This window comes from Uranotaenia lowii, chromosome 2 (assembly GCF_029784155.1).
Source record: "Uranotaenia lowii strain MFRU-FL chromosome 2, ASM2978415v1, whole genome shotgun sequence".
NCBI classification, from domain to species: domain Eukaryota; kingdom Metazoa; phylum Arthropoda; class Insecta; order Diptera; family Culicidae; genus Uranotaenia; species Uranotaenia lowii.
Genome location: NC_073692.1, coordinates 43,548,322 through 43,575,125, shown reverse-complemented (window position 1 = coordinate 43,575,125; position 26,804 = coordinate 43,548,322). Strand labels below are relative to the sequence as shown.

The window sequence follows — 26,804 nt, the reverse complement described above, 5'->3', positions numbered from 1 at the left end:
GCAATCACCATCGAGACGTTCATTGCTGATAGTCTGCGTCCTTCTTTACCACATCATGTTTTGCGAGAATGTTTCAAATACAGAAGCGTCGTTGTCATGCATGATTGTTTATATGATTTGGTTGAAGAAGGAAAAATTGACTGCTACGATTTTTTGGCTCTGAATGCAGTAAAGCATGGCTGATAGAAAATGATTGATATTCGGAACATTATACTGTTGCAGAGATGACCGGAACATTTCAGGGTGTTCCATGAGCACGGCTGTTACTGCTACGTTAGGGATGCCATGTCTCCTCCACTTAGTGGCAGACCCATATCGCAGAGCTGCGAATGGCATTAATTGGGCGACCGATGATCCCAAACTGGCCGCGATATGGGTAACAGATAGTTTCCCCATACAAGAAGTGGTGGCGACGGAAAACGAAGGCATGGTGGTGGCCAAAGTTAACGGGATCTACTTCTGTAGCTGCTATGCTCCCCCAAGATGGTCCTTGGAGAGGTTCGGCACTTTATTTGACAAGATGGTAGAGGTGCTAACGGGGAGAGGCCCCATCGTTATTGCTGGCGACTTTAACGCGTGGGCCGATGAATGGGGTAGCCGCCTCACAAACCCCAGAGGTACAATACTTTTAGAAGCCTTGGCGAGGCTTAATGTGGATCTGGCCAACGTAGGGAACACCAGTACCTACCAGGGTTGGAACGGGAGCGAGTGAACCATAGATGTCACCTTCGGTAGCCCGGGGTTGGTATGCGATTGGATGGTGAGCGAGGCCTACACGAATAGTGATTATTCCGCGATCCGCTATCGGCTAGGCTCAAGTACGGTAGACGCGAGTCTCGTACAGGAGAAAGCCTCTGGAAGACAACGCAGTTCGACCAGAACGTCTTTGTCGAAGTGTTGCACTGGGAAAGGAACCTGGACAACCTGTCCGCGGAAGAAATGACGAGGGTTCTAGCTCGCGCTTGCGATGCTGCGATGACGAGAAGGGCCAAGCATAAAAACACTAGGCCACCCGTCTATTGGTGGACGGAGGAAATTGCGGGTCTGCGTGCCGACTGCCATAGGGCAAGACGCAGGATGCAGAACGCAAGGACCCAAGAAGAGCGAATGGAGCGAAGGCCACTCTTCACATGCGCTAGATCGGCCATCCGCAGGGCCATCAACGCAAGTTAGAGGGCACGTTTCAAGCAGTTATGCCGTGATGCCAACGATGCCTATCGGATAGTCATGGGCAGAATTAAAAGTGGGGGTGCACCACCTGAAACGTGCCCCGATAAACTGAGAGTCATTATCAATGAGCTGTTCCCACAGCACGATGTTACCCGCTGGCCAATAGTCCCGTATGACTGGGACACCAGCGCCGAAGAGCGGATAACGGTGGAAGAACTTCGCCAAGTCTCTCCAACCGAGGAAGGCCCCCGGGCCGGACGGCATTCCGAACATCGCATTGAAGGCTGCGATCAGGGAGTTCCCCGGTGTGTTCCGGACATCGTTGCAACGATACGTGACGGAACGGGTTTTCCCTGACACGTGGAAACGGCAGAAACTCGTCCTTCTGCCAAAACCGGGTAAGCGTCCAGGAGACCCATCGGCGTATCGGCCGATCTGTCTACTGGATACAGCGGGTAAGGTCCTGGAGAAGGTGATTCAGAACCGACTTCAGAGATACACTGAAAGCGAGGGCGGACTCCCGGGGAAACAGTTTGGTTTCCGTCGACGTCGCAGCACTGTAGATGCCATCCGCTCGGTCATCGAGGTAGCGGACAGAGCCAGGCTAACCAAGAGGAGAGGGCTCCGCTTTTGCGCGGTGGTCACTCTGGATGTTAAGAACGCCTTTAACAGTGTCAGTTGGACAGCGATTGCGTCGTCGCTCATCTAAATGAGGATCCCGGCATATCTGTGGAAAGTTAATTCCACAATCGCCAACTGAAGTATATGACCGGCGAAGGTTTGCGAACACAAGAGGTTTCGGCGGGTGTTCCACAGGGGTCAATACTTGGCCCGGTTTTGTGGAACATCACTTACAACGAACTCCTACGAACGAGCCTCACATCGGGAGCTGAACTCGTAGGATTTGCGGATGATGTAGTCCTCTTGGCGAGAGGCTCCTCTACAGCGGAGGTTGAGCTACTGGCCACGGTAGCTATCCAGGCAGTGGAAAGCTGGATGCACTCCAAGTGCCTGCGGCTAGCCCACCACAAAACCGAGATGGTGCTTATCACCAACCTTATCTCACCCCAAACAGGTACTATTGCCGTTGGACAGTGCAATATCGTGTCCAAACGCGCAATCAAGTACCTAGGGGTGATGATTGACGACAGGATTAGTTTGATGCCGAACTCCTCGGCTATCCAAAGTAGTGAAAGAAGGATCCTGGCAAGTTTGACCACATCGATCTTGCGGTACGGAGCGGCGGCCTGGAGGCAGGCCCTGGGAAGAAACTGTAACCTGCAGCGACTTAGCAGCGTTCAGCGGCTGATGAACCTGAGGACTCGATGTCCAACTGGCAGCAGCTGTGGGACAGCTCAACGAGAGGAAGGTGGACCCATCGTCTGATCCCGCACATCGGGAGCTGGATCGGAAGAAGGCACGGTGAAGTGGACTTCTATATGTCGCAATTCCTGACTGGTCATGGATGCTTCATGAAGTACCACTACCGGTTTGGATATGTGGCTTCGCCTTATTGCCCAGATTGTGGTGATGTAGAGGAGACACCCGAATATGTGGTGTTTGTCTGTCCGAGGTTTGCGGCGGTACGTACTTCCATATTTGACGCCTGTGGGCCTGACACGACAGCAGATAACGTTGAACAGAGGATGTGTGCGGATTCCAACACTTGGCATGCGGTCAGCGATGGGTTCACCCGGATCATGACTGCCCTGCAGAGGAGCTGGAACCAACGGCAGTCCGCGAACGGTGTAGGATGACTCCATCGGCGGGGAGCATCTGAGTAGTGTGCGTCCGATCCCCTGATCGAAGCTACAAAGATAAGGCATCATCTTCTGCGTAGCGGAGGTCAGGGGTGCGCCGAGAATGTGAGTATGATACCCCAATGTCGAGGGGTATCTGAGTAGTGCCGCTTACTAAGGGGGAAACTCGTAGCGTACCTCGAGGGAAAAGGGTAAACCACTGTCGGGGGATACCCACGGGTAGAGAGGCTCTCCAGGACAAGCTACTCTCGATGTGGCACACAATAGGCAGAACAATCCGCGGGCCAAAAATCCTAGGGTTGCCAGCCAAGGGGGATAAAGAAGTCCAGACAACGGTCGGAGTAGACTGACCCCATTGACGGGGGCTGTTTAGTAGAGTTTGAAACTACAAAGATAAGACAATACCTTCTGCGTAGCGGATGCCGTGGGTGCGCCGCGTTCGTGCTTAGGATGCTCCACCTTCGGGGAGTATCTGGGTAGGGCGGTTCTCAACGACAGAAGCTGCAGGGATAAGACTTGACCTTCTTCGCAGTGGAAACAAGGTTGCCGAAATCACAGAAAAATCTATAATTTCACAGAATTTTGAGCATAATTTCATCACAGAATCTGTTTCACAGAACACAGAATTTCAAAAATATTCACAGATTTTACAGAATTTTAAAATTTTGGAAGATTTTTTCAAGTTCATTTTTTTATGTCATTATCAATTTAGGAAAATTTTCTTTGAATTGGAAAATATGATAAAATTGGTGATGTTAATTCAATTTTCTTAAGAAAATTGTAAAAAAGACGCAATTTGACATGACCTTTTAATGAAGTTAAAAGAAAAAGTATCACAGAAAACCGTCAAAGAATTTTTGGGTAAAATCACAGAAATTCAGAATTTTTTTTTGTCAAAACACAGAATTTTTTTCGGCAACCTTGAGTGGAAATCGTTGGGAAAGGGTTATTCCACGCTCGGGAAATACCCACGGGTAGAGTTGCTCTCGACGCCGGGTGAGCCATTCGAGTCGGAGTAGGATTACGTCTTCGTCGGGAATCATCCGAGTCGTTGCGTTAAGTCCCGCGCGTGTGCCGTGACAGGCGCGAGTCTAGGATAAGCTGCTCTCGATCAGGCACACGACGGGCAAGATGGCAAACCTCGAACCCTGAACATAAGATGTCGGGCCTCGAGTCGTTAAAGGAGGGGTCAGGCCTCAAACCCTCAGGTTTGTGTGGTCAACCCCGAGTCTTTATGATAAGGGGTCGGGTCTCGAGTCGTAAGAGGAGGGATCAGGCCCCTTATCAACAAAAGGAGGGGTACAAGTGGTCACCTCGAGTCACTACGAGGAGAGGTCAGATTTCAAGTCGTTAGAGGAGAGATCGGGCCTTGAATCGTGCAGAGGAGAGGTAATCCTCGAATCGATGCGAGGAGGGGTCGGATCTCAAGTCGTCAATCCGTAAACCGGGATTTACCACCTGTGGTTACCAACTAATAAAAACACTTCAGTGCTGTGTTTGCTGCCGCAACCGGAAGTTTTGCGAACGCCACCTGTGTTCCGGATTTTAGGGGACCTGCCTACATCCTGATCGAGATCTGATCCGTCTCTATCTTATACAGGTTGTCCAACGCGTTCTTATCCTCGGTCTCTGTGGATATCTCGTCAAGATTTTTTAACCGGTAACCGTGGTGCTCAAGGCACGGATTTCCACCGACTCCCCGTGTATCTCCTGCATGAGCACTCTATACTCTGCGCTCTTGGTGGTTGAACCGCGTCTGAGCTCAAGAATCATCTCGCCTGAGCGTGTCCGGAAGATTCGCCTCACGTCCCCTCCTAAACCCACCAGTATTTCGTTCGTCCTCATTTGGCGAAGGACATTGGCGTAGATACCTTCCGTTGCCTTTACCAGCAACGTCTCCCTCTTTCCCCTGACCCGGTTGGGCCTGGGTTTGGATTAGGTTTGGCTTTCGTGGCCTTTTTCTTTTGCACTCAACTGTCTGCCACCCAGCTGGTGCTTCAGGAACTTGGCCTCCTTCCTTATTCTCATTTTCGTCCGGATCCTGCCGAACCTAAGGATCCCGGGCTCTTTTCTTCAAAGCTCCAGGTCTCGTCTTCCCTGGTGACCCTCTTTCCCTCTTGCCGTTTCCGGCAAACTCCGCTTCGCCGTCGGTCTGTTCGAAAACCCTCACCTTCTTTGGTCAAACAGTGTCCGGCCGCAGAGGGGCCACCACGTCCTCTTGACGTGCCTTCCTCCGAATCTCCAGCAGCCGGGAATCTGGATTCGACAGCAAGTAAAGCTCCGCCTTGACTTATGGCTATTCAGGGGGCTTCGATCGCAACGTAACACTTTATATTTTGGGGACCAATAATCTAATTGGACGACCATACATTCGTTTAGTCATGTTTCTCTGTTTCTCTGAAGGAGATGATTTCGTAGCAGGAACATGACGTGGCTTTATTGAGTAGGGGAGAGTGGGGTATCGTGGGCCATGGGGAAACCTGGGCCACTTTTAATATCTCAGATGTGTGTTGAGATAAAAATCTCAAACCAACTGTCGTCGTCGTTGCTTTGTGTGAGCATGCATTTCTATATGTTGTTGACTGAAAAACGCATCATATGCTTCTTATCAAGCTAAAAAAAGTTAGAAAAATAAACTTAGATAATTAAAAAAACTCCGGCTAATTTCATCAATGGAGAACCTAAAGTGCATAACAAAAATATGCTCAGAAGCTTATGATCTTAGTTTTGTCATGATCTTTCACGTGAAAAAGGAATTTTTGATGAAACATCAATAAGTCACACAAATGCAACCAATTTGCAAATCATAGCTTGTGGAGAATCGTGGGCCACACATCTTGAATCACCTATATTTTTATGTTTTTATACACATTCAGAACTTAAAATACGTTTTACCTATCTGCAAAGTTTTTTATGCCAAATGAAGAGTTATGAAATTTTTTTTGTCCATCCTATATAAGAAATTTTGCCAAAACGTTTGCGTGCCAGGTTTTGGAATCTATGCGATCATACACAGCTCTCTTTTTTATTTCATCATCTAAAATTGCTTTTAAATAACAAAATGAATTAGGAAATCACAGTTTTGGATCAACTCATAAACTTTGCATGTTATTTGGTCAATTTGGGTCCGGATTCCCACGATTCCCCACCATTTTTCAAAATCCAAAAAATATTGCTTTTTTTCAAACAGTCAGAATTTGGGGAAAATAACTTATTAAAAAAATAAAAAAATACCTTATGATACCTTGAAAATTTTGGAAACCATGCCATTTTTTATTTTCAATTTATCTTTTATAATAAAGAAGTTATGGAACAACGAAAAAAAGTGGCCCATGATTCCCCACTCTCCCATACTAAGAGTAATATGGACAGATATAAGTTTCGTATTTTTTTTTTAACATACGTATTTATTTTGAAAAAAGATTAAAAAAAATATTTTCAAACCCTTTTTTTATCTTTTAAAATCAAAAATTAAAAAATATGAGAAGGGGGAAAGTTATATATCAGGGTTACATAATTAACCTGGGAGAGAACGTGGCAGCGTTACGTTTTGTGACATACGGGGGGAGGGGGTCAAAAAAGAGCATTTCATGCTTTACGTTATTCATGGATGAACTTTGAATTCACAAAACAAGTTCATTATAATCAAATGATCAATGCCTACTAATTTCAAAACAGCACTAAATATGTGTTGACAACCTGGAACAATTCAGTTACACGTTAGCATGGAAGAACTGATGGTCATTTTACTGTTGTAAGTAAAGTTGATTACTCGAAAAGCTAACATTTCTAAAGATATATTTTAAAGTGAAAAATCTCCATTAGAGAAAGTTCACTGGTGTTGGGAAAAAGTTGTAGAAATTTTGTCACTTTTAGCACATTTTGAAATTTTTGCCATGGAAAACATTTTCAAGATCTGTGGCCTCCAAGTTTTTTAAACAACACGTGTTGTAGTTTTGCATGCTATGATGCAAAAATTGCAATATTTCTATAACACACGGCTGAAATAGAAACAGTGCTGTAAAAAAATACAACGCCCAGAGATCTTGAAAACATTTTTGTATGGCGTGATTTCCAAAATGTCAAAATTTCTACCACTTTTTCTCAACACCAGTTAACTTGCATTTATTGGGACCATCAGATGCAAAGGCTGTACATACACTTAAAAATGATCTCCTTTGTTTTAGAACGACTGTTGTGTCCTTGAGCTCCGCTCAAAGCGCTGCCGAAAGCATTCAATGTGAGGAGCACTCCCAAAATTCGCCTTATTGCCTGCTAAATAGAATAGTTTTTGATGGATCAAAGAAGTGGACTTTTACCAAAAGCAAACAATCCTCCCTTTTGTCCATAGCAGACTCGAAATTCATCAAACCATCCAATGAAATGTTCCAACGACTCAGCGAAGGATTCTCGACTGTAGCCTACGAAAATGCGGAAAGTGATCACATCTTTATCGGGAACAATGTTACACGTATGATGGTAAACTTCAATCGAGCAGCGACTATAGAACTTCTCGATAAAGTGCAGTACCCCCTCGAGTATTTATCAGCTTCTCGGCTTAAAAAGTTTCCGAAAGTACAGTCTTTGAAGCAACTGAACCACTTGAGTCTGACAAAGAGCAATTTTTCTTCCGTTTCGATGGATGACTTTGGCAAAATGTCGAAACTTAGAACCCTGAGTATAGCGGATTGTGGAATAACTCAACTCATTACCAAATCAAACATAAAACTTTCTTCACTAAACAGTATCAACATTTATGACAACCAACTGAAAGATATCGACACAACCAAATGGGATTTTCCTAATTTAAAATACCTGTACCTGAGATCAAATAAACTTTCCAAGATTCCTACTAACGTGTGGAAACTGAAAAGTTTAACCGGTCTGGATCTTTCTAATAACACTATCAAAACTGTAGATTTATCGTTTCTACTTACCGGATTAAGTTCCCTGAGCAGCTTAGTCTTACGCCAAAACCAAGTATCTCAAGTGTTCCTGCCAACCAAAACAAACGCATCCCAACTGAGATATCTCGACTTGAGATGCAACGAACTGACAACGCTGGATCTGGCCAACCTCATACCTCCTAGCATCCACTCGGTGGATATTCAGTGCAACAAATTAAAATCGTTCAAAAATCCACCTGGCAACACTGTACCCCAATCAATCAACACTCTGATGGGCAACCGGTGGGATTGCAAGTTCCTGGAAGCTTTCATAGGTACCCGGCAGGATTCCTTCGTCGGATTTATAGGATGCGATCCGGCCAAGCAGTGCACAAAGCTGATCCAAGGAATTTGTTGCTATGCCAACGGACAGCTGGATCCCAAATCAAAGCTCGAAGAGGCAGTCATATTGAAAACAATGCTATAAGGACGGAGTTTTGTTGCAATTTTTTTGGCTTTAAATACAGCACAAATTCAATATTAAAGTTTTTAACGGGTTAATAAAGTTTTTCCTAAATTTCAATTTGAGCAAAAAACAAAGACAATTGGTCAACTATCAAAGGAAAGTTGCTTGTTTCTGTATAAAGAGTTCATAGATTAAGGTCTGAAAAGTCTAAAGAAAATGTGTAACGAGATTATTGTGAATACCGTCATCTGGGTCATCATGCAACACTTACCAACTCCAATGGCTTTTAAAAACTCAAGGTTGACAGATAATCATACTGCCGGTGCATCCAAAAGTATTAAGGTTGATGGGACATTAATTATTGGTTTCACTAGTTATTTTAGAATTTACAAAAACATGCGATTTTCACCCCGTAAAAAAGGGGTAAGTTGCAAAAAAACTTTGTTTTTAATAAAAATCAAATTAAAATGTTTGGAAATTTCTAGTCCTAATACAAATATATGTGATGTAATATCGCAAATAGAACCACTAACAATAATTTTTAGTTTCGTTCGAATAGAATTTTGCATTTTTCTGCCAAAAATGTTTTTAAAGAAAAAGCAGGTGTTGCATACCTTAAGGGGTAAAAAATACTACACGGAAAATAAAAAAAAGGTAAAATTTACCTTTTTGCGAGGTGAATTTTTTCCACCCCTGTTTCGAGGTAAATTTTACCTTTTTTCAATTCACCTGGCAAAAAGGTAAATTCAACCTTTTTCGCATTCACCTAGCAAAATAGTAAATAATACTGTTTTCCCATTTACTGATTTAAAAGGTAGATGCTGGTTGGTTTGATTGCAATGGTTTCTTAAATAAGGATAAAAAAAATACAAAATTAATTCAAAAATTATATTTATTGGAGATAAATAAGGACTGGTAATTCGGCTTCGCGTTCTTCTGAGCCGCCATGGCCGCTGAATCCTCCTGCGTTGCGTACATTCATGATCTCCTCCGTTCGCCTAATCCGGTCAGGTTCGGCTTTTCCGGCTGGAGGATGACGTGGAATACACCGTCATCCGGTGCCGATCTGGAACAAAAGCAATGTATTATGACGACAACCAGCACAACTAAATGATATCTAAGAAAACACTTATCATTCTATTCCGATTTTCACATATAAGGCACACAACAAAACTTGTTCCTGAATGACAAAACAACTTAACCTCAATAAACGGGTTCGGCAAATTGTTACCTTTTTTCGAGAAGAATTGTACCGTTTTGTTTAGCTCAAACCAGGTCAACTTAACCTCGCTACGAGGTAAGTTTTACCTTATTTGGATTTACCTTTTTTTCTAGGTGAATTATACTTTTTTATTCAGCTCAATTCAGGTGAACTTCACCTCGCAACGAGGTAAGATTTACCTTTTTTGGATTCACCTTTTTTCTCGGTGAATTGAACCTTTTTTTCCAGTTCAATTCAGGTAAACTTTACCTCGCTGTGAGGTGAGTTTCACCTCGAAGAGGTAGAAGTTACCTTTTTGGCTTTCACGAGCGTTCACCTTTTTATCTCGGTAAATTTTACCTTTTTATTATTTTCCGTGTACACAAAAAATTATTAACTGAAATAAATTGATGTTTTATGGATGAAATTTTTTAATTTTGAAAAGCGTGATGCAAAACAATCAAAGTCCAGTATATGCGATGCGATATATGTATAATCGAGATTCAAACGGTTATTCTTTGATTTGCGTTTTGATGTATCTCTGCTCAGACAGGTAACAGAAACTAATTATCTCCCAAATTAGCTTACCAGATACACAATACGTTGTTTTATTTCAGAGATACGCGTGAAATAAAAAAGCATATTGAAGAAGACTTATTCCAAACTTTTGGCCGTTCACCATACTATGGGGTAATCCCAACTCAGATAATCATTTGGTAGGTATTTCGAATTTGCAACACAAATATACGTGTAAAAATATCGTATATAATGCATCAAAACCAGTATTTACGTATCATTTAGGAGGCCATAGTCTTGATTTGGATTGCATTGAATTACGATTTTAACGATTTGTCATGCGAATCATTTACGACTACCCTGATTCTTTTTAGAACTATGACAATTAACATAATCATATAGATGATTGAGGTTGTAATTTCGCAGGTCTTGTTAAACGACTTATTTGGTCGTCTTCTGCGACTTGAGGGCAGGGCTCTCATTTTCCGTCAGTTGAATAAAATTAAGGTTATTTCATAGAAATTCGATTTTTGATGTCAATTTCAAGTTTTTATCGTACAATCTATTATTTGCCTGATTGCTGAATATTTTCAACGTTCATGAAGTTATTGTAGTACCTGTAGGACTTGATCCCCTGACGATACGATCTGCAGCTCATGATGGCACCTCGACGCTATCTGGAATTTATAAATACAAGGGGATTGGCTTCAAAGGCATTAAACCAAAAGCAAATCGTATATTTCTATAACTAAAATCGTTTAAATTGTAGAATACGTAATCGATGATCTTAAAATAAACCAAAATTTTGAAGCCTCCTTAAATACGATTCCAATAATCGATGTCTCATTATCATAAACGATTTTATTGAACTTATTTGTATTCTTTTACGATTGCCAGCAAATACGTTTTACGGAAATCAGACATGCGAATTAATTTGCATAGGTATACGATTGCGTGCACATTATTACGAACAAATGCAGTTATATACGATTGAATAGCATATATCTCCAAGTGGCCAGCAGAGTTGCGAGCTTATTTTCTGTTTTTTAGTTTACAAATTTTGTTTAAATAACGAGAAGTGTCATTATTTCGCAAAAATATATTCACGAAATTTAAACAAACTAACTTACATTTTCATCCACAGGTACGATATTGGACACAGTATCGGCCTTGATTTCAGGTAGAAATGTTTCGCAACCGCGCTCAATGTGAACACTCTGGGTAGAACTTTTATTATCAGCAGATACCTTAGTACTTTTGTATAGCTGAACTAATCGACTGTAGGAATTTTCCGATATTTTATATTTTGTCTTTTCAAAATATGATCTCTCATTTAAGCAATTTTGTTAGATAGAAAAATGTACTTTCTTCTAAGATCCAACACCTGGTTATTATGATAATATAAGTCGTATTTCATGTAAAAAGAACCTTAATTTCGAATTATTTAATGCATAGAACGATAAAATCTGCTAATCACGGCTGTTCATCGTATATCGGTCGTTTCACGGATTTTTTTTTCGCGAATTGTCGTACACAAAGGTCGAGTTCATTTGTAAATAAATACGAGACCTCAACTGTTGACAATCCGGAGAAAGCGTCTTCACTTGGTCCCCGTCAAGATTCTCGTCGACAGTTCGGATTTCGGCGCCTAGGCTTCACCAAGAGCTTTTGGGTCTTCCTCTGTTTCGATGTCCCTTTGGATTCCATCAGATCCTATCAAATTCCCTTAAATTTTAGCGACATCACACTAGCGCCAAATAATGGTTGACGGATTGGGGTCCAATTGCAATTAACATTACCGTAAACAATGTAAACATAATCATGTAGTGCGTGAACAGACGTTTGATATTAATATTTTAGTGCGATGATGTCTTTTTTACCCAAAGCTTGAATGCAAAGCTGCAATGCTTGAGAAGAAAGCTGCAAAGTTAAGATGCCATCCTCCAGAGCGGCAGCACCATAGACATTGTGTTGGCGTCGCCAACTGTATGTTCAGATTTTCCGAAGACTCGCAAACGCAAACCGATGTTTTTTCTGTTTGAGTTTTTAACTAACAAATCTATGTCTTCTCCTGTTTTTTCAGAACAACCAATTCCACCGCCTCGGGGTTGCATCCTGGTCCATCGGAATGGCGCCTGCTGCCCGTATCTGCAGTGCTCCAAGCTTCACCTGTCCACCAAGAACAGTGGCGACCGGAAGAAGATCCACTTCCTCGACTACTACCAGAAGGAGGCAGAGGAACGCCTGTCGCATCCCAACTCCTATCTACGTCGCTCCGATGATGACGATGTCGAAGAGAATGGAGGTTGGTGTCATTTTTTGAAAAATGTCTTAAAAGTTTTTTAATTTTTTATTTTGTTTCTGCAGCGTGTATAGTGAATGGAACGGTGTACAAATCTGGTTCGGCAATGACTTCTTCAACGCTGTGTTCATACTGTTACTGTATTAACGGGCGGCAGAAGTGTGTCAAGCCGAAGTGCGCACTTCCGAGTGCCCGATGTGCTCCGGTATTCATCGATTCGGCTTGCTGTCCAATACGCTACGATTGTTCGGGAAGCGTGGAAACGAACGAAGTAATGACAACAAACGCTCCAGAGTTGATAAAGAGGATAAACAATCGACACTACCTGAGAATTGCGGAGCATAAGGTGGTGAAGAATTTGGGTTGTCTGATTGATGGCAAGAGTTATCCGGAGGGAGATCGAATCAGTTCACACGATCCGTGTGAAGTGTGTTTCTGTATTCGAGGCAATAAAAAGTGTACTCCCAAGAAGTGTGCACCAGCTATCAAGGGCTGCACACCGAGAATTCCACGAGGAGAGTGCTGCGCAGTACGATACGATTGCAGTAAGTCTGCTGTAGATCGTAGTTGGAAAAATACTGCTAACGGCGATCTCATCCCAGAGCAAAGTGAGCAGAAGCTCTTTGGCCGGAAGATTGAAGAAGAAGAGGAGGAGCCGTTTGATTTCTTCTCAATACTTTTTGGACCAGATCCGGATGCACCGAAACCTGAGGCGAAAAATGTTTCAGAGTTCGTATCGACTACAGAGCTGGCACCTATTAGCTCTACCTCCGAAAAAGGTTTCTTCGACTTCTTGAGAGATGGCCTGGATTTCATCGATTCGAACGGGGAAGATTTGATCGATACAACACCGTTTCCTTTGTTGTCAACGACCTCGTCTAATCCCGTTACAACAAACGCTGCCGAAGTTCAGACAGTGAAGGTTGAAATTATCCAGGAGCCGCAAACCATCTACATCGAAAAACCAGACTTTGATTTCCCTGTAAGATCTACACCTCCTCCTCCTATTCCAGTTCTCAAAAGGAAAACTACAACTGAGAGCTTTACTACCAGTACGGCAGCTAGTACTACAGTTAAATCACTCAGTACCAGTACAACTGCTGCAAGTACAACATCAACTGAAAAGCTTACCACATCAGTTAAATCTGCTCCGCTTACAGCAACTGAAGCTTCCACTACATCAACGGCATCACAACCGTCCACTACAACTTCAGTTTCGTCAACAACAACAACACCGCCACGAACTTCAACAACTGCCACTTTACCCACATCTACAACAACTAATACGCCAACTTCCACTGTTAGTACATCAACTTCCACAGTTCCTCCAACATCAACTACTGTGGCACCAAGTACTTCAACATCGACCACAACAACTACAGCCCCAGTAACATCAACGACTCCTGTACCTTCTACTACAACTGCTTCAACAACTACGACTCCATCTTCAACTTCCACAACAACGGCACTTCCATCAAGTACACCAACAACGACAACAACTACTACCACTAGTACTACAACTACTACAACGACAACTCAAGCTCCCACAACTACTACTACTACCACAACAACCACGACAACAACACCCAAACCCACCACGGAAAGAACTACCCAACCAATTCCTCCGAAGGAAGACTTGCTAACGATCGAACTCACGAAGGCAGAACCGGAATTCCAAGACCTGGAATCGGACTCTCTGCTCAAGGAATCCCTCAACGACATCTCGAACTCCCTCACCGATCTGGAATCGGAAGAGGAGTCTGAGGAGACAACGACCGCAGCAGAACATCATACTAACACGGAACCGGTGACGACGCCTGCTCCGAAAGAAACAGAAACACCCAAACCAGACACGGTGACAGAAACGGCACCGATGACGGAAAAACAAACGAACGCTCCTACGCCCATAGATGTCGTCATCAAAATCGGAGACTCTGTGAGCAAGGAAACTGTTGAATCGATTCTCAGTACGCTGAAGGCTAAAATTGAAAACGTTACAAAGGCTGCTCCAAGTCTGGATTCCACCGATATGGAGACAACAAAATATCGACCAAATGACAAGTTTGTTGGGTTCGAAACCGAACCACTAACAGAGGAAGTAACGATGGCCGATGAGCTGACCATGACGAATGAAGTTCCATCTACAACATTGAGTCCTCGGGCTACCGAACACAATTTTTCACCGGAACAGGAGGAAACCGAGGAAGATGATGTAGAGCAACCAGATGAGGAGACAACCGTCGACTACTCGGGCGATGAGATGCTCGTTGAAGAACTTGCTACAACGCACTCTGCGATTGAATCGACTACCCAAGAATCGTACACTGAACATGACGAAGAATATGTTACCGAGGAAGAATCAGAATCTAGTACCATGCCAACAACTGAATCGAGTGCATCGCTCGTGGCAGAGTTCAAAACGGAGAAAGAAGCAGAAACAGTATTGGTGACGACGACGGAAAACACCATTAGTTCAACCCAGAAGCCGAAACCCGTTGCCCAGAAAAACGCCACCAAACCTCTGGTTACCAAAGAAAACAATCTTCTCTCGGTGTTGTTGACTGAGCTGTCTAATATCTTCGACAGTAAGAAGAACGATTCCCACAGCCAAAACACCAAGACTCGAGTTGAACCACGGCCAGTCGTTCCGAAGCCCATACCAATCGGTGAATTCCATCGGCCAAGCAATATACCCTCGATTCTCGAATCGGACATCAACCTGGACTACGCTGAGCCAACTCTACCTCCAAGTCTACCAAATCTTAAAATCATTCCTTTCCTGCCAGCCGATGCCGTTAAGAAGAATGAACCCCCGGTACCGCTTGCAGCGCCATACGAGTTCTACAAACCAAATCCAACGAGCTACCCCAGCCTGACAGACGCCTACGAACCATACGGCGTTCACAAGGAGCACGATATGCACCCGGGAGTACCCTTCAAACCCCCGATGAAGTACGACTACAGTTATGACCCATCGCTCAACTATCCAGCCTTAACGGAAAACTACGACCTTGACCCCAAAATCAATCACTATAACACCAAAATCATCCGGGATAAGTACGATACAATCAACGACTCCGACTACGATTACTCAGATACAGATGCCCTGGCAAAATACGACATCCACTCCAAACAGGAACTGTTCAAGAACGAGCTGAAGAAGTTCATCCCTGCGAAGTACGAAGCACCCAAAGAGGGAACCTACGTACCGGTGTATGACAAATATGGTGTGGGCTACCCGGAGAAGAACATCTACTATCCAAATCACAAGGAAACGTACGAACCTATCATCTATAGTACCAGTGCCGGAGGTAAGCAGAGTCAGGAGGTTGAAGGATTAGACGAGCGAATGCCGCTGTTCCGAGTAGAAGAGAAGCCGGTGCTGCCGATTTCGACCGTGGGTGGCCTCGCTGGTGGTAGTGGATTTTCTCCCCCGACCAAAACTGAAGGTAAGTTGAACTGTCTAAGCGTTAGGAATCATCAATATCTTGGAAGAAATGTCAACCTTAGGTGCTTCGAACCTGTGGAACTGACTTGTAAGAAAAAGATCTAATATGTGTTGTGAACCTGCTTGGTTGAATAATTTTACTGAATCAAAGCAATCAAAAGATTTCCGTGTCGGGGTTGAGTTGAAGCAAAGATATTATATTCTATCAAGATACCCGGCTGCATAGTTTTTCGAACAAGTAGTCTGGGACATCATCTCTTTGTTTACGGTGCTGCCACCAGCGAAAAAGTCTTCAAGCTTTCAACTTGCATTCAAGCTTTCAAACACATAAATAAGTTTTGCATTTGAACGACAAAACAACCATGGTGTATATATAGGAGGTGACCATGTTGGTTTTGGAACTGCGAAATTTATGAAGTTTGTTTTCAAATTGATCTCTATAGTTTAAAGACGAGATTCAATATATTTGAAGGTAATTTAGATTCTCAGATTCAAAAAGGCATACGACCAGACAAGCGGCAATCCGAGCAAAACAAAACAATTTCAAATTATTATCATGTTTTTAAAGCAGTCATTGATCATGACATAGCCGGCAGAATTTGTGTGACTACAATTATCTAACGTTAGTGAAAATTGAAGCTGAAAGGTCCTGTGATTTCAAATTTTATTTTATTTCGAAATTTTTTTACTTTTATCTAAACATACATATCTGAAGAACTAAGGAAGAAGTGCACACGGTTCTAGGGATCCTTTCGACCAGATGTTCCTAAAGTTTGGTTTTTTCATTGATGATTGCTTCAATTTACAAACAAAAACCAAATAATTAGAATAGGGTAAATGAAAATGCTGCATCGTCAGCTACAGTTCGGCTGAAAACGAATCCTTTGGTGGCTTGTTTAAGTATCGATTCGTTTTTTTAGCTCTTTTATAATCTTCGATAAGCTCTTGTAGGTGTTTTTGTGTCAATTTTCTAGTTTTTTTAGACAGGCGACGGCATGTAGGTTTCCGGGAACTTGAACGTCTGATGTCCGTGAACAAATAAATTCGGAAGCAGTCCTGCATTTGGAACGATGTTCAAGGAAAGGATCAACGTCACGTTCTGGTGGCCTCTGAAAAACAAAATAAAATTTTCAGATCGAAATCCAAAAATCTCTTTAAAGCTCTAAATTCACTACAAACCATTGCCATCGTCCCAGAAAAGTATGTACTTGGTGTTCATGTTCTTGAAGCCCAGCAGGGCGTTTTCGCCTCGCAGGATGATTATGTCCCACCTGATTGAGATAGGTATTGAGATCGATCGTCAGGAAGCCCTTTTCTGGGAAGCGCTGAAGTCCGGAACGTTTTTGCTGCATGATTTAATCGAAAATTAAATCACTCCCATCCCATAACGAAATCGCTTACGTGGTCTAAATTTTCCAAATTATATCGTTTTATTGAGATTTCATTTCAAACTTACACTAGCACTTTGACGGCGTTAATCCGAGCCGGAGTTCCGTAATCGTTGAAGAATGTTGACGTAAAGCAGCAGAACGTCCTATCGATTGAAGTGTAAACAAGAACTCCAAAGCATGCTGTTACAATTTTCGAATTAATTGTTAAAGCCTTATTCGTCAATATTATTTTGGCGGATTTCTTGCTACATTGACAAATCAAACTGGAGTGAGAGTGAAAAACACGAATGGGAGAGAACGACGAAGGATTAACCTGCATAGACATAAATTCATGATATATAGTCATATACCTTGTTTGAAGATTATGCTCCAGTAGCTTTTCAAAAATTGCAATCACCAATGGGTTCATGACCTCACACCTGATGAGGAACCGGAGAGATAATGAGTAAAATCGACCTCTCAGTGGGAGTACGCCTGCTAAAGCTTCGAGACTCATTGTGTGCGTTGAGGACATACAACCCAGTGCTATTCGTAAACAACGATATTGAATACGCTCGAGTTTAATGAGGTGTGTTTTGGCAGCTGATTGGAAACAGAAACTGCCTTACTCCATTACCGAGAGAATAGTTGTTCTATAGAGTTTTATTATATCTTCTAGAAGGGCTCCCCACCAGGTGCCGGTAATTGATCGGAGAAAATTGATTCTTTGCTGACATTTTCCTTTCAGATACTCAATGTGAGCTCGCAAGATGCACTTAGAATCAAAGCAAACCCCACGATACTTAAAACACCTCGATTGAGTGATCGTTCTGCCTAGGAGTTGATGCTTAGGTTGAGCAGGTCTATATTTCTTAGAGAAAACAACCATCTCCGTTTTCTGTGGAGAAAACTTAATCCCAAGCCCCAATGCCCAAGATGACAATCTGTCTAAAGTATCTTGTAAAGGCCTGTGCAGCTTTCACTCTGTAGATCCTGTTACAGATACTTCACTGTTGTCTGCAAGTTGTCTCAGCGTGCAGCCTTCAGAGATACAACTGTCGATGTCACTGACATAGAAGTTATTCAAAAGAGGACTCAAACATGAACCCTGAGATAGGTCCATGTATGAAGTCCTTCTTATTGCAATATCTCCTTGCGCAAAGTTAAGGTGTTTCTCACAAAGCAAACTGTATAAGATGTTGTTCAATAGAGGAGGCAGACCCCGGGAGTGCAATTTTTCTGACAAAACCTCTATTGAGACTGCATCAAAAGCTCCTTTTATGTCTAGAAATACCGAAGCCATTTGCTCAGGTTTTGCATACGCCATTTGTATCTCTGAAGACAGCAGAGCAAGATAATCGTTTGTCCCTTTGCCCCTACGAAACCCAAATTGAGTATCTGAAAGGAGGCCATTTGTTTCCACCTATTTATCCAATCGGAACAAAATCATTTTTTCAATCAATTTCCGTATACAAGACGACATCGCTATTGGACGATACGAATTAAAATCGGACGCAGGTTTACCAGGCTTTTGGATTGCATTAACTCTCACTTTTCTCCAATCGTCAGGAACAATGTTATGTTCCAAAAATTGATTAAATAAATTTAACAAGCGAAATTTTGCAATGTCCGGGAGATTTTTTAACAAGTTAAACATAATTTGATCAATTCCCGGAGCCGAATTGTTACAGGAGAGAAGAGCAAGTGAGAATTCTACCATGGAAAAGAGTCCAGTTCACTCTTTCCTAGAGGCACCTTTCGAATGATTTTTTGCACAGGTGTGGAATATGGATTCTGTAAAAGGAGTGGCGCTTATTAATCCCCAAAAGCACCCTTTCATAAGAATCGTCACGATCCAGACGGACAACATTAAAATCGTGGAATAAGATGTTAGATTGAGAAGAAAGCCAAGTTTCGGACAACGCAAAAATATCGCAATTAGTTCTTTGAATCAAAAAGTTGGACGTATCCATTTTTGGAATAAGACTACGACAATTCCACTGTAAAACAGTGATATCTCTGACCTCTCGGACATGATTAGTCATCGAGAGAGATAAACACTGAAAGAAGGGGCCAAATTTGCATCAGTTGCTGAAAAATGTCTTAACCATGGGGAGCATCAAAGTAACAATACTTCTAACGGAATCAGAAACATTAAAGAACGAGAAGAGGTGTTGCCGAAGAAACCACGTTCGATGTTGGAGTTTTTGATGTTCCGGCGACAGCTGGGTCATTTGGTGATGGAATTGTCGCACGGAATCCAGGAGGAATTTCTTCTGGTCTATTTGTCCCAGTTGATTTAAACTGAAAAACTGAAGGATGGGGAAACCGGGGGGGTTCGTTTTGGGATTTTAGCAGAAGATGCTTTGGTACGCTTCCTGGAGTACCCTGATAGAATAAATGGGCGCCCTTCATCAGCCGAATCTGAATCCACTACATCAACTGGTAGAGCAGCAAAAACATTGTTAGATTGAGTGGGGGTCGGGGGAGAGGCGTTCTTCAAAATGGCTGCGTAAGAACGATTGGATCGTTCTTTCAAAGAACGCCTCTGTTCATACCAGCGGCTTTTGAATGCCTCGCATAAGGAGATATCATGAGGTGAGTCTCCGCAATAGACACATTTCTGTTCTATTACTGAGCACGCTCCAACCTCATGACTCTCCCTACACTTGAGACAACGTGTCTAGTGGCATCAATTGGACGCTGTGTGCCCCAATTTAATGCAATTTTTGCATTCCATTAGGCGAGGCACAAAAAGCCGCACAGGAAGCCTTAAAATCCCGTCTATCAAGACATAGTGAGGGAGGGCGGTACCCTCAAAGGTTACACGAAATGAGGCTGACGGTGAATATTTTCGACTCCATTTTCGGTGGTAGCCATCGAGAGTTGACGGCAGTCCAGGATTTTAACCGAGGTCGAATCGAGGTTCTTGAATTTGCCCATCCCTTTAGCCAAAATATTTTCAGACGTCAGGCTCATTTCAGTGATCACTCCCTCAATCTCTACATTTCGAGACGGGATGAAACGTGATACTCTAGTGCTAGTCTGTAAAAGTCACTAGCAACAATTTCATTTGCGGCCTTTAAGCTAGCCACAATGACACGCGTAAAAACACGCTCTCAAACCACTGGGCTCGCTATAAATGGGAATTCTCTTTCTGAGTTTCTCATGTATAGTTAGCTAGTGTAGAGCAAAGGCGTGACAATTCATGGGAGCTTTTCATCAACATGCCGTCTAGCCTAAAATTACAATACCTATCAAGCTTTCTGCTATTGGCGCACTAATGCCTGTCCATCCACCTTTCTTTCAAATTTCTATCACAGCAAAAAATAATGTAACGATGGCCGATGTAATTTAAGGAGATGTTAGACGTTCTATGTATTATTTGTTATATTCGTTGTTATATTACATCAAACCGATGTACACACTGCGAACATGTCGTTTAGTGTAATATCACAACCTGTTCTGTAGTATTACATCAAGTAGCCAATGTTTATTTAAATTGACGTTTGGAAATTTCTCGCATTAAAAAGTTGGGGACCGGTTGTAAACTTTGGGGATGTGTGTTTTGCCGGTAAGTGCTATCAATGTTAATAAAAAATCTATTGCGATGCGATGCGATGATTTGCGCTCTAAGTTTTTTTTTCAATTCTTTTTCGTTTTAAGGTTCATTTACTTCGAGACGTCTGAATGAAAAAGTATTAACGGATTTCAAAACAACCGGAAGGTTAGTATGTTGTTCAAAAATTTGTAAGCCCTCAATTGTTTTTGCAAATATTTTTTTAGAAAGTCTTGTGAACATGCAGTGGTCATTCAAAGGACAAATCTGGAGAGTATGGAACCTCAACAATAAGTGGACCTGTATTGGATCTGATGCATTAAACATTCCATTGTGAAATCGCGCATCGATAATTCGTGAAATCTGTGATCGGAAAGCTGTTTCCAGAATGCAAATAATACTTCACACCAACTTGATTCCATTATTTCCAGCGAAACGGGCAGGATTTGTGAGGGAAATCATTTTTCCACAGTCTTCTCGACTAATAAATCAAATAAAACGAGCTTCAAACCATTTCGCTTTTTATTGTGATTGGAATTTCTCATCTAATTCAATACTTGAAATCTGAGTCTTAAGGTGGACCCATGCCCCCTGTTACGATTAAAATCGGAAGTTATTATTGAATTATTGAAATTTATGACGGCTTGCCGTATCATTTTAGAAGCAGAAGCTCTACAATTTGTGTGCTTGAATTCGTCTACTGTGATACAAATACAAAGTGTAACATTTTTACATCAAATGTATGTAGCTGGGTACATCAACAATATGTAATATTAGATGCCTTTTGAAACTCAAACTATGTGCATGATTTTGATGTAATATCACCAAATTTTTTTGCTGTGTATAAAATAAATGCTCTCTAGTTTTCATTCCGCCGCACATGCCATTAAAATTATAATCATAAAAAATTACGGCGATTAAAATCATATACCTAACAATAATGAATTGAACCAACTTGTTGTGGTTTGGGTTCCAGCTATGCCTTTGGTGATGCGACTTTAACCAATGCAATGGCAGCTACCTCGTGGCTCGTTGACAATGTCGACTGAGCTTCCGCTCAGCAAAACACGATTCCCAATCGGATCTAGGCGTTCTTCGTCTTCGTAACCCGCTTGCGGCAACCAATTCCGAATCCAACAGGTGACTCCGGGATGAGTGGGGCGATCAAAAAGCACGTTTTGGGGGATGATGGCTTTGGAGAAGTTGTTGATGGCAACAAATAAATTTCTGCTCCGAGTGCCGTAGCTGTTCGGCAATTGACAACCGAACCAGAAGATAGATATTCACACCTTGTGGAAATTGCAGTATTTGATAAAAATTAACTTCACTTGAAGTTTTTCTACGGTAGCGACAAAAAATGCACCCGTACATGACGACCTACTGAGATCGAATGAGCTCACACATTTGATAACAAATATATGCCAAGAATAAGCCCAAGGTATGTTGCTGCTCTTGCTCACTGAAAACTATCCGACGTGACCTCGAATGTTGAGCGTGTCTCTTTCAGCGTAGACATGAATGTCTCCAATTATTTCGAACCATGAACTTCCGTAGCTGTTTCCGGGAAGTTACAGCTTTACCCTTTTTTTGTTTAACCTTCCCATGCCGTTCGGGTCAATATGACCCGAAGCGCACATTTAAAATCTCTTATCTTCATTCCAATATACTGAAGAACTTGGAATTTTGACTGACCAAGTATGTTCTATGAAAATAATGATCAAATTAACATCAAAAAATTGAAATTTGAGTTTTGAAAATCGGTTCATTGGGAAATGAAATACAGCTAAGCAAAGCAAAAATTGGATATCGTTTTTTTAAGTTAGATTTTTTTTCTACCGGAAGATCTGAGATAGCGGTCAAAACTTTCATTGGACCCCAACATATCTATACACTGTCGGAAAGATGGATTCTTGACGATTTCAAACATCAATGAAACACTTAAATACAGAAAAGCTGTCAAAAGTTATGAGCATTTTTAAAATAAAATTGATTTTTCGGACTTTTTACTTTCTGAACCAGTTTCTGTTAACTTGGTAATACATATCGACTTTATTTTAAAATTTTGAGTAATAAGAACAAATTACCTACACAATGAATATAATATCATCAAAATCGGTTAACATTTACAGTCAGGAGAACGAAATCAAACTACAACTCAAATTTCCCCGAAACGGATATTTTGCGAACGGCATGGGAAGGTTAAGTAAAAACTTAAAGTTTAACCAACCAACCAAAGTTGTTTGAGTAAGTTGAATCTTGGTCTACAAACCTTTCCCTTCTTTGTTAATTTTCGGATGCTCAATGATTTGGTAATCTTCCCAGACAGAGGCCGAGGTTACTAACCGCTTCTGAATACTTTCTTGACAGCTAAGTTAGGGTTACCATACGATCGAAAAATGAGCGTACTCTTCTTTTTGTAAAATTTTGCGGAATGTACTTTTTTTTGTTGAAAGACATTTTATCAGAGAAACGAACTTATTTCTTCCAGTTCTTAAGTTTGTGTTGCTTCAAGAAGTCCGAAAGAAATACAACAGTTTATGCATTAATGGTAAGGTACTTCAAGTTTCTTTACTTTGTTGAGCTTTCCAAACGATGGAATAAAATGGAAAGTGTCTCAAATCGAGTATAATATAAATTTTTCGTCAAAAATAAGATTGCTATTTCATTTTTTTCCCCTTTTCTATAGGAATTTAACCCTTAAAGTATTTCTTCCTCGAAATTTGCTGTTTTATCAACAATACAACAACTTCGAAAGTTTTAAACCCCTTTCTAAGAAAAGCTTATCCCAGGCGTCGAAATAAACTGTGCAGCCAATCAGTGCCTTCGAATATGCAATTAGCGCCCGAACAGTTGGCAAAGAGCACAACAGCAATTTGAACTCTTTTTGAAATGCAACATTTTCTCATGTTTGCAATGTTCTGATCTATATCTCTTCGAATAATCGAACGACCCTTTCGACTTTCCACTAAAAATCTGCAATAAAAAGAACAAAAACTAAAAACGATAACTTTCAATTTGTAAAAGTATTATTTGAAAAGTCATAATTGCCAGGTGAGTCACATAACTAGCAACTAAGTGTAACTATTTCAATGGCCTTAGATTTCCTGTTTTCTCCAGCTACTCCTAAATATTTTGAAATATAATGTGCGTACTCTTTTTTAAGTTGAAGGATATGGTAACCCTAAGCTAAGTAGATCCCCGATCTTCCAGGCTGCAAAGGTCATCTTGATCGGAACGAACAACGCATGAACCTTTTGGCAACTTTAACGGTTTCTCTAACCGTTGATGCAACACATGATGCATATGATTGCTCTTCATTCCATCTCTCTTTAGTTGATTGTCAACCATGTAAAATGTAGTCAAATACATAATCGATGAAAATACGCACCATTTTATGAAAAACATAAATTTCAGTAAAATATGTACAATGTTTGATTTAGATGAACTCTGGTTGAAACAACGTCATATATTTATCTACATAACTTCGTTTTTATTTCAGGGGGCTTTGTACCGAAAGACCACCTGAAGGAAGATTACTACTTCGATCCGTATCTCACTACGACCTACCCCGTCGATCAGACCACCGAAGAACGCATTCCGGCTAAGCTGCAGTTTAATTCGACGCTCGCTGCTTTTGGAGGTAAACATCAAGATTTTCATGCTCAACCAAACTGGATATTGAAAATTGTTTATTTCAGCAACCCCGGTCAATCCGTTCACCGATGTCATTCACACGGAACCCGCTCCCCCACTGATGAGTCTAATCGAGGACAAGGAGAAACTGTTCTCGGTGTACCATCTGGTGGCCAAAAACAATCACACCTCGCTGGATGAACTGCTGGACAACGATAACGATCGGATCGATCGTATTTCCATCACCACCGATTCCAACTATCTGTCAACGATCGGAAGTTCGGTGGAATCGCTAGATCAATTCTCAAGTGGGGAGGTTCAACCGAGCAGCATAAACTTCTCGATGCCTTCCATTCAGATTCATGACGCAAAGGCCGAACATTTGCGGAATACATCGGACCCGGAACCAAATGGGTTGTTCAGTCTGGAGAACGTTCTGAACTACTTGTTCCACGAGGAAGATTTGGCGCATGAGAATGTAGTCAGCAATAGTAGCGATGTTTTCTCCTCGTCGACTGCCGATGATTATCGAGATCCGATTCCTCCGTTCAGGAATATTCCGACTAGATTAAACGCAATCTATGATCCGTCGACGAGTATCGAAGCGTCACTTGGAGAAGTTAAGCCACCTTCAATCGAAGAACATCATGATGGTACGGTGACGTTGAAGGTGGAGAACAACGACTATACCAAGGATCTCTACCGGCCTTCGCTGCATGATCTTCCCTTCCTGAATCCGAACTTCCACTCAAGTGGACCGATTGGTGCTTCAGCTCCAGGACAAACTCTAGAGGCAGAGTTCAAGAACGATATTGATCGATACGATTTCAATCCAGACGTTGAACATTATCAGGTCATCTCGGATGGGCCTCCGAATACGATCCCAAGTGCCGATGCCACCTACGTGGTGAACCCCGTCGATATCAACAAGCTCAAGCAGCACCACTCGGAGGGAACGGCCGAAATCACGATGAAGTCCAAGGTTCATAGCCTTAAGGAAACGGTCGGCATTCTGAAGCTCGCCGGTTGTAACATCTACGGCCGAATGTACCGGGTAGGCCGAATCATCTCCGAACTTTCCGGACCATGTCTGGAGTGTAAATGTACCGAAGTGGGAGTGCACTGCACCCCTCTGAATTGTTAGGATAAGTGGTGAGGAGCGCTTTGAATGAATGATATCGATTGCGAGAGCGTGAACGAGACTCTGTGATCTAGGTGATAATACTGTAGCATTTTTAAGAGTGAAGGCCATTCGGAGGAATCAGAAACGAAGCAGCAGAGTTCAAATTTTGCCGAACCCTAGAGGGTTGAAAACAGCAAATGGCTAAACGCATGTTTTTAATTATTTGTAAAAAGTTCACACCGGGTAGATTGTTATTCTTGTTTTGATCTGCTTCGTTTGAAAAACAAAAATCGTTAAAATAAAATCAAAACGGTTTGCTTATTGATAGAAATAGGTGAATCGTGCACGAAGAATGCAGCAGGTTTAGTATCCATGAATACTTTAAACTGAAACCACTTTTCACAGAATACCGTTTTTATTTCCCTTATTTTGCTACTAACTGGGAATTTCCCCGCCAATTTGAATCCACCAAGGAAGGACTTTTGAATTTGCGGGCAAATTCTGTTACAAAAACATAAAAAAAACCTTCATTTCTACTACTCATGCTGGAAGACAATTCTGTACTGCATTAGAAAAAAAGAGGTCCACGTTAGATGTGTAAATGTAATCTAGTAGAATAAACGAACTGACGACCGAAACCAGTTGAATAAAAATTTTAAGTAACAATGGTTTTGGATTTTTCTACTATTTGATATCACATATCCTTAAAATGTCAAATCATTTAAAATATATGTTTGTTTAATCATGAGGTCATTTTGTTTAATTCCGAAAGTAGACATAATTGGACCAGTTCAACAAGTCATCAGTCTCGATCTGTGGAAAATTGATTTTCACAACAGGGAAGAAGAAGAAGATGGATACAAAAATTCTCGAGATTCCAATACCTTATCTAAAGTTTTTCAAGTCTCGAACCACAAAATTCTTGAAAACGCTGAATCTTGGTATAATATTTTCTGATATTATATAATTTAAAATTTTCAAATATCTATACCTAGAGGAGCATGGGGATACTTGATCCTTTTTTTTAAATTTTCATCATATATTTCTAGAAAAATTTTCGTGTACGCTGCCCTTTGCATTTTTTGACAATGTGTAATTTCAAGTTTATAGGCTACAAAAGTTAAAATGATACATGGACCCATAGATGAACTAGAAGCGTTTTCGTGGGACCTCAAAAAATGGTGATATTTTGAAAGTTAAAGGAGACTTAATCCTTTAATCAGGGTTCCATTGAATTTTTTGCCCATATCAGTTTTCACTTCACAGTTTATAAGTGTTAGACAAAAAGAATTCAAAAAGTTTGTCTACTATCCAGATGGAAGAGTGAGGAATCATGAACCACTTTTTTCTATGCTCCATAGCTTCTTTAT

At 41.6% G+C, this 26,804-nt stretch overlaps 1 protein-coding gene and 2 long non-coding RNA genes across 3 annotated transcripts in view; 2 read left to right on the top strand and 1 right to left on the bottom strand.

Annotated features, from left to right (window-relative positions):
* Nucleotides 1-26,083, top strand: part of LOC129748893 (uncharacterized) — a 38,885-nt gene extending 12,802 nt beyond the window's left edge. The window contains exons 2-5 of the mRNA XM_055743677.1: nt 12,083-12,304; nt 12,367-15,750; nt 24,178-24,318; nt 24,377-26,083. Coding sequence (XP_055599652.1) covers nt 12,083-12,304; nt 12,367-15,750; nt 24,178-24,318; nt 24,377-25,455 — 4,826 coding nt within the window. The 3' untranslated portion in view covers nt 25,456-26,083. The remainder of the gene's footprint in view (nt 1-12,082; nt 12,305-12,366; nt 15,751-24,177; nt 24,319-24,376) is intronic.
* LOC129748894 (uncharacterized) lies at nt 16,406-17,296 on the bottom strand. Its single transcript, XR_008737860.1, has 3 exons — nt 17,206-17,296; nt 16,929-17,095; nt 16,406-16,858 (listed from the first exon to the last, which is right to left on the bottom strand). It is a non-coding gene; the product is annotated as an uncharacterized LOC129748894 (long non-coding RNA).
* Nucleotides 20,225-21,276, top strand: LOC129748895 (uncharacterized). Its single transcript, XR_008737861.1, has 3 exons — nt 20,225-20,693; nt 20,786-20,846; nt 20,906-21,276. It is a non-coding gene; the product is annotated as an uncharacterized LOC129748895 (long non-coding RNA).
* Nucleotides 26,084-26,804: the final 721 nt, after the last annotated feature.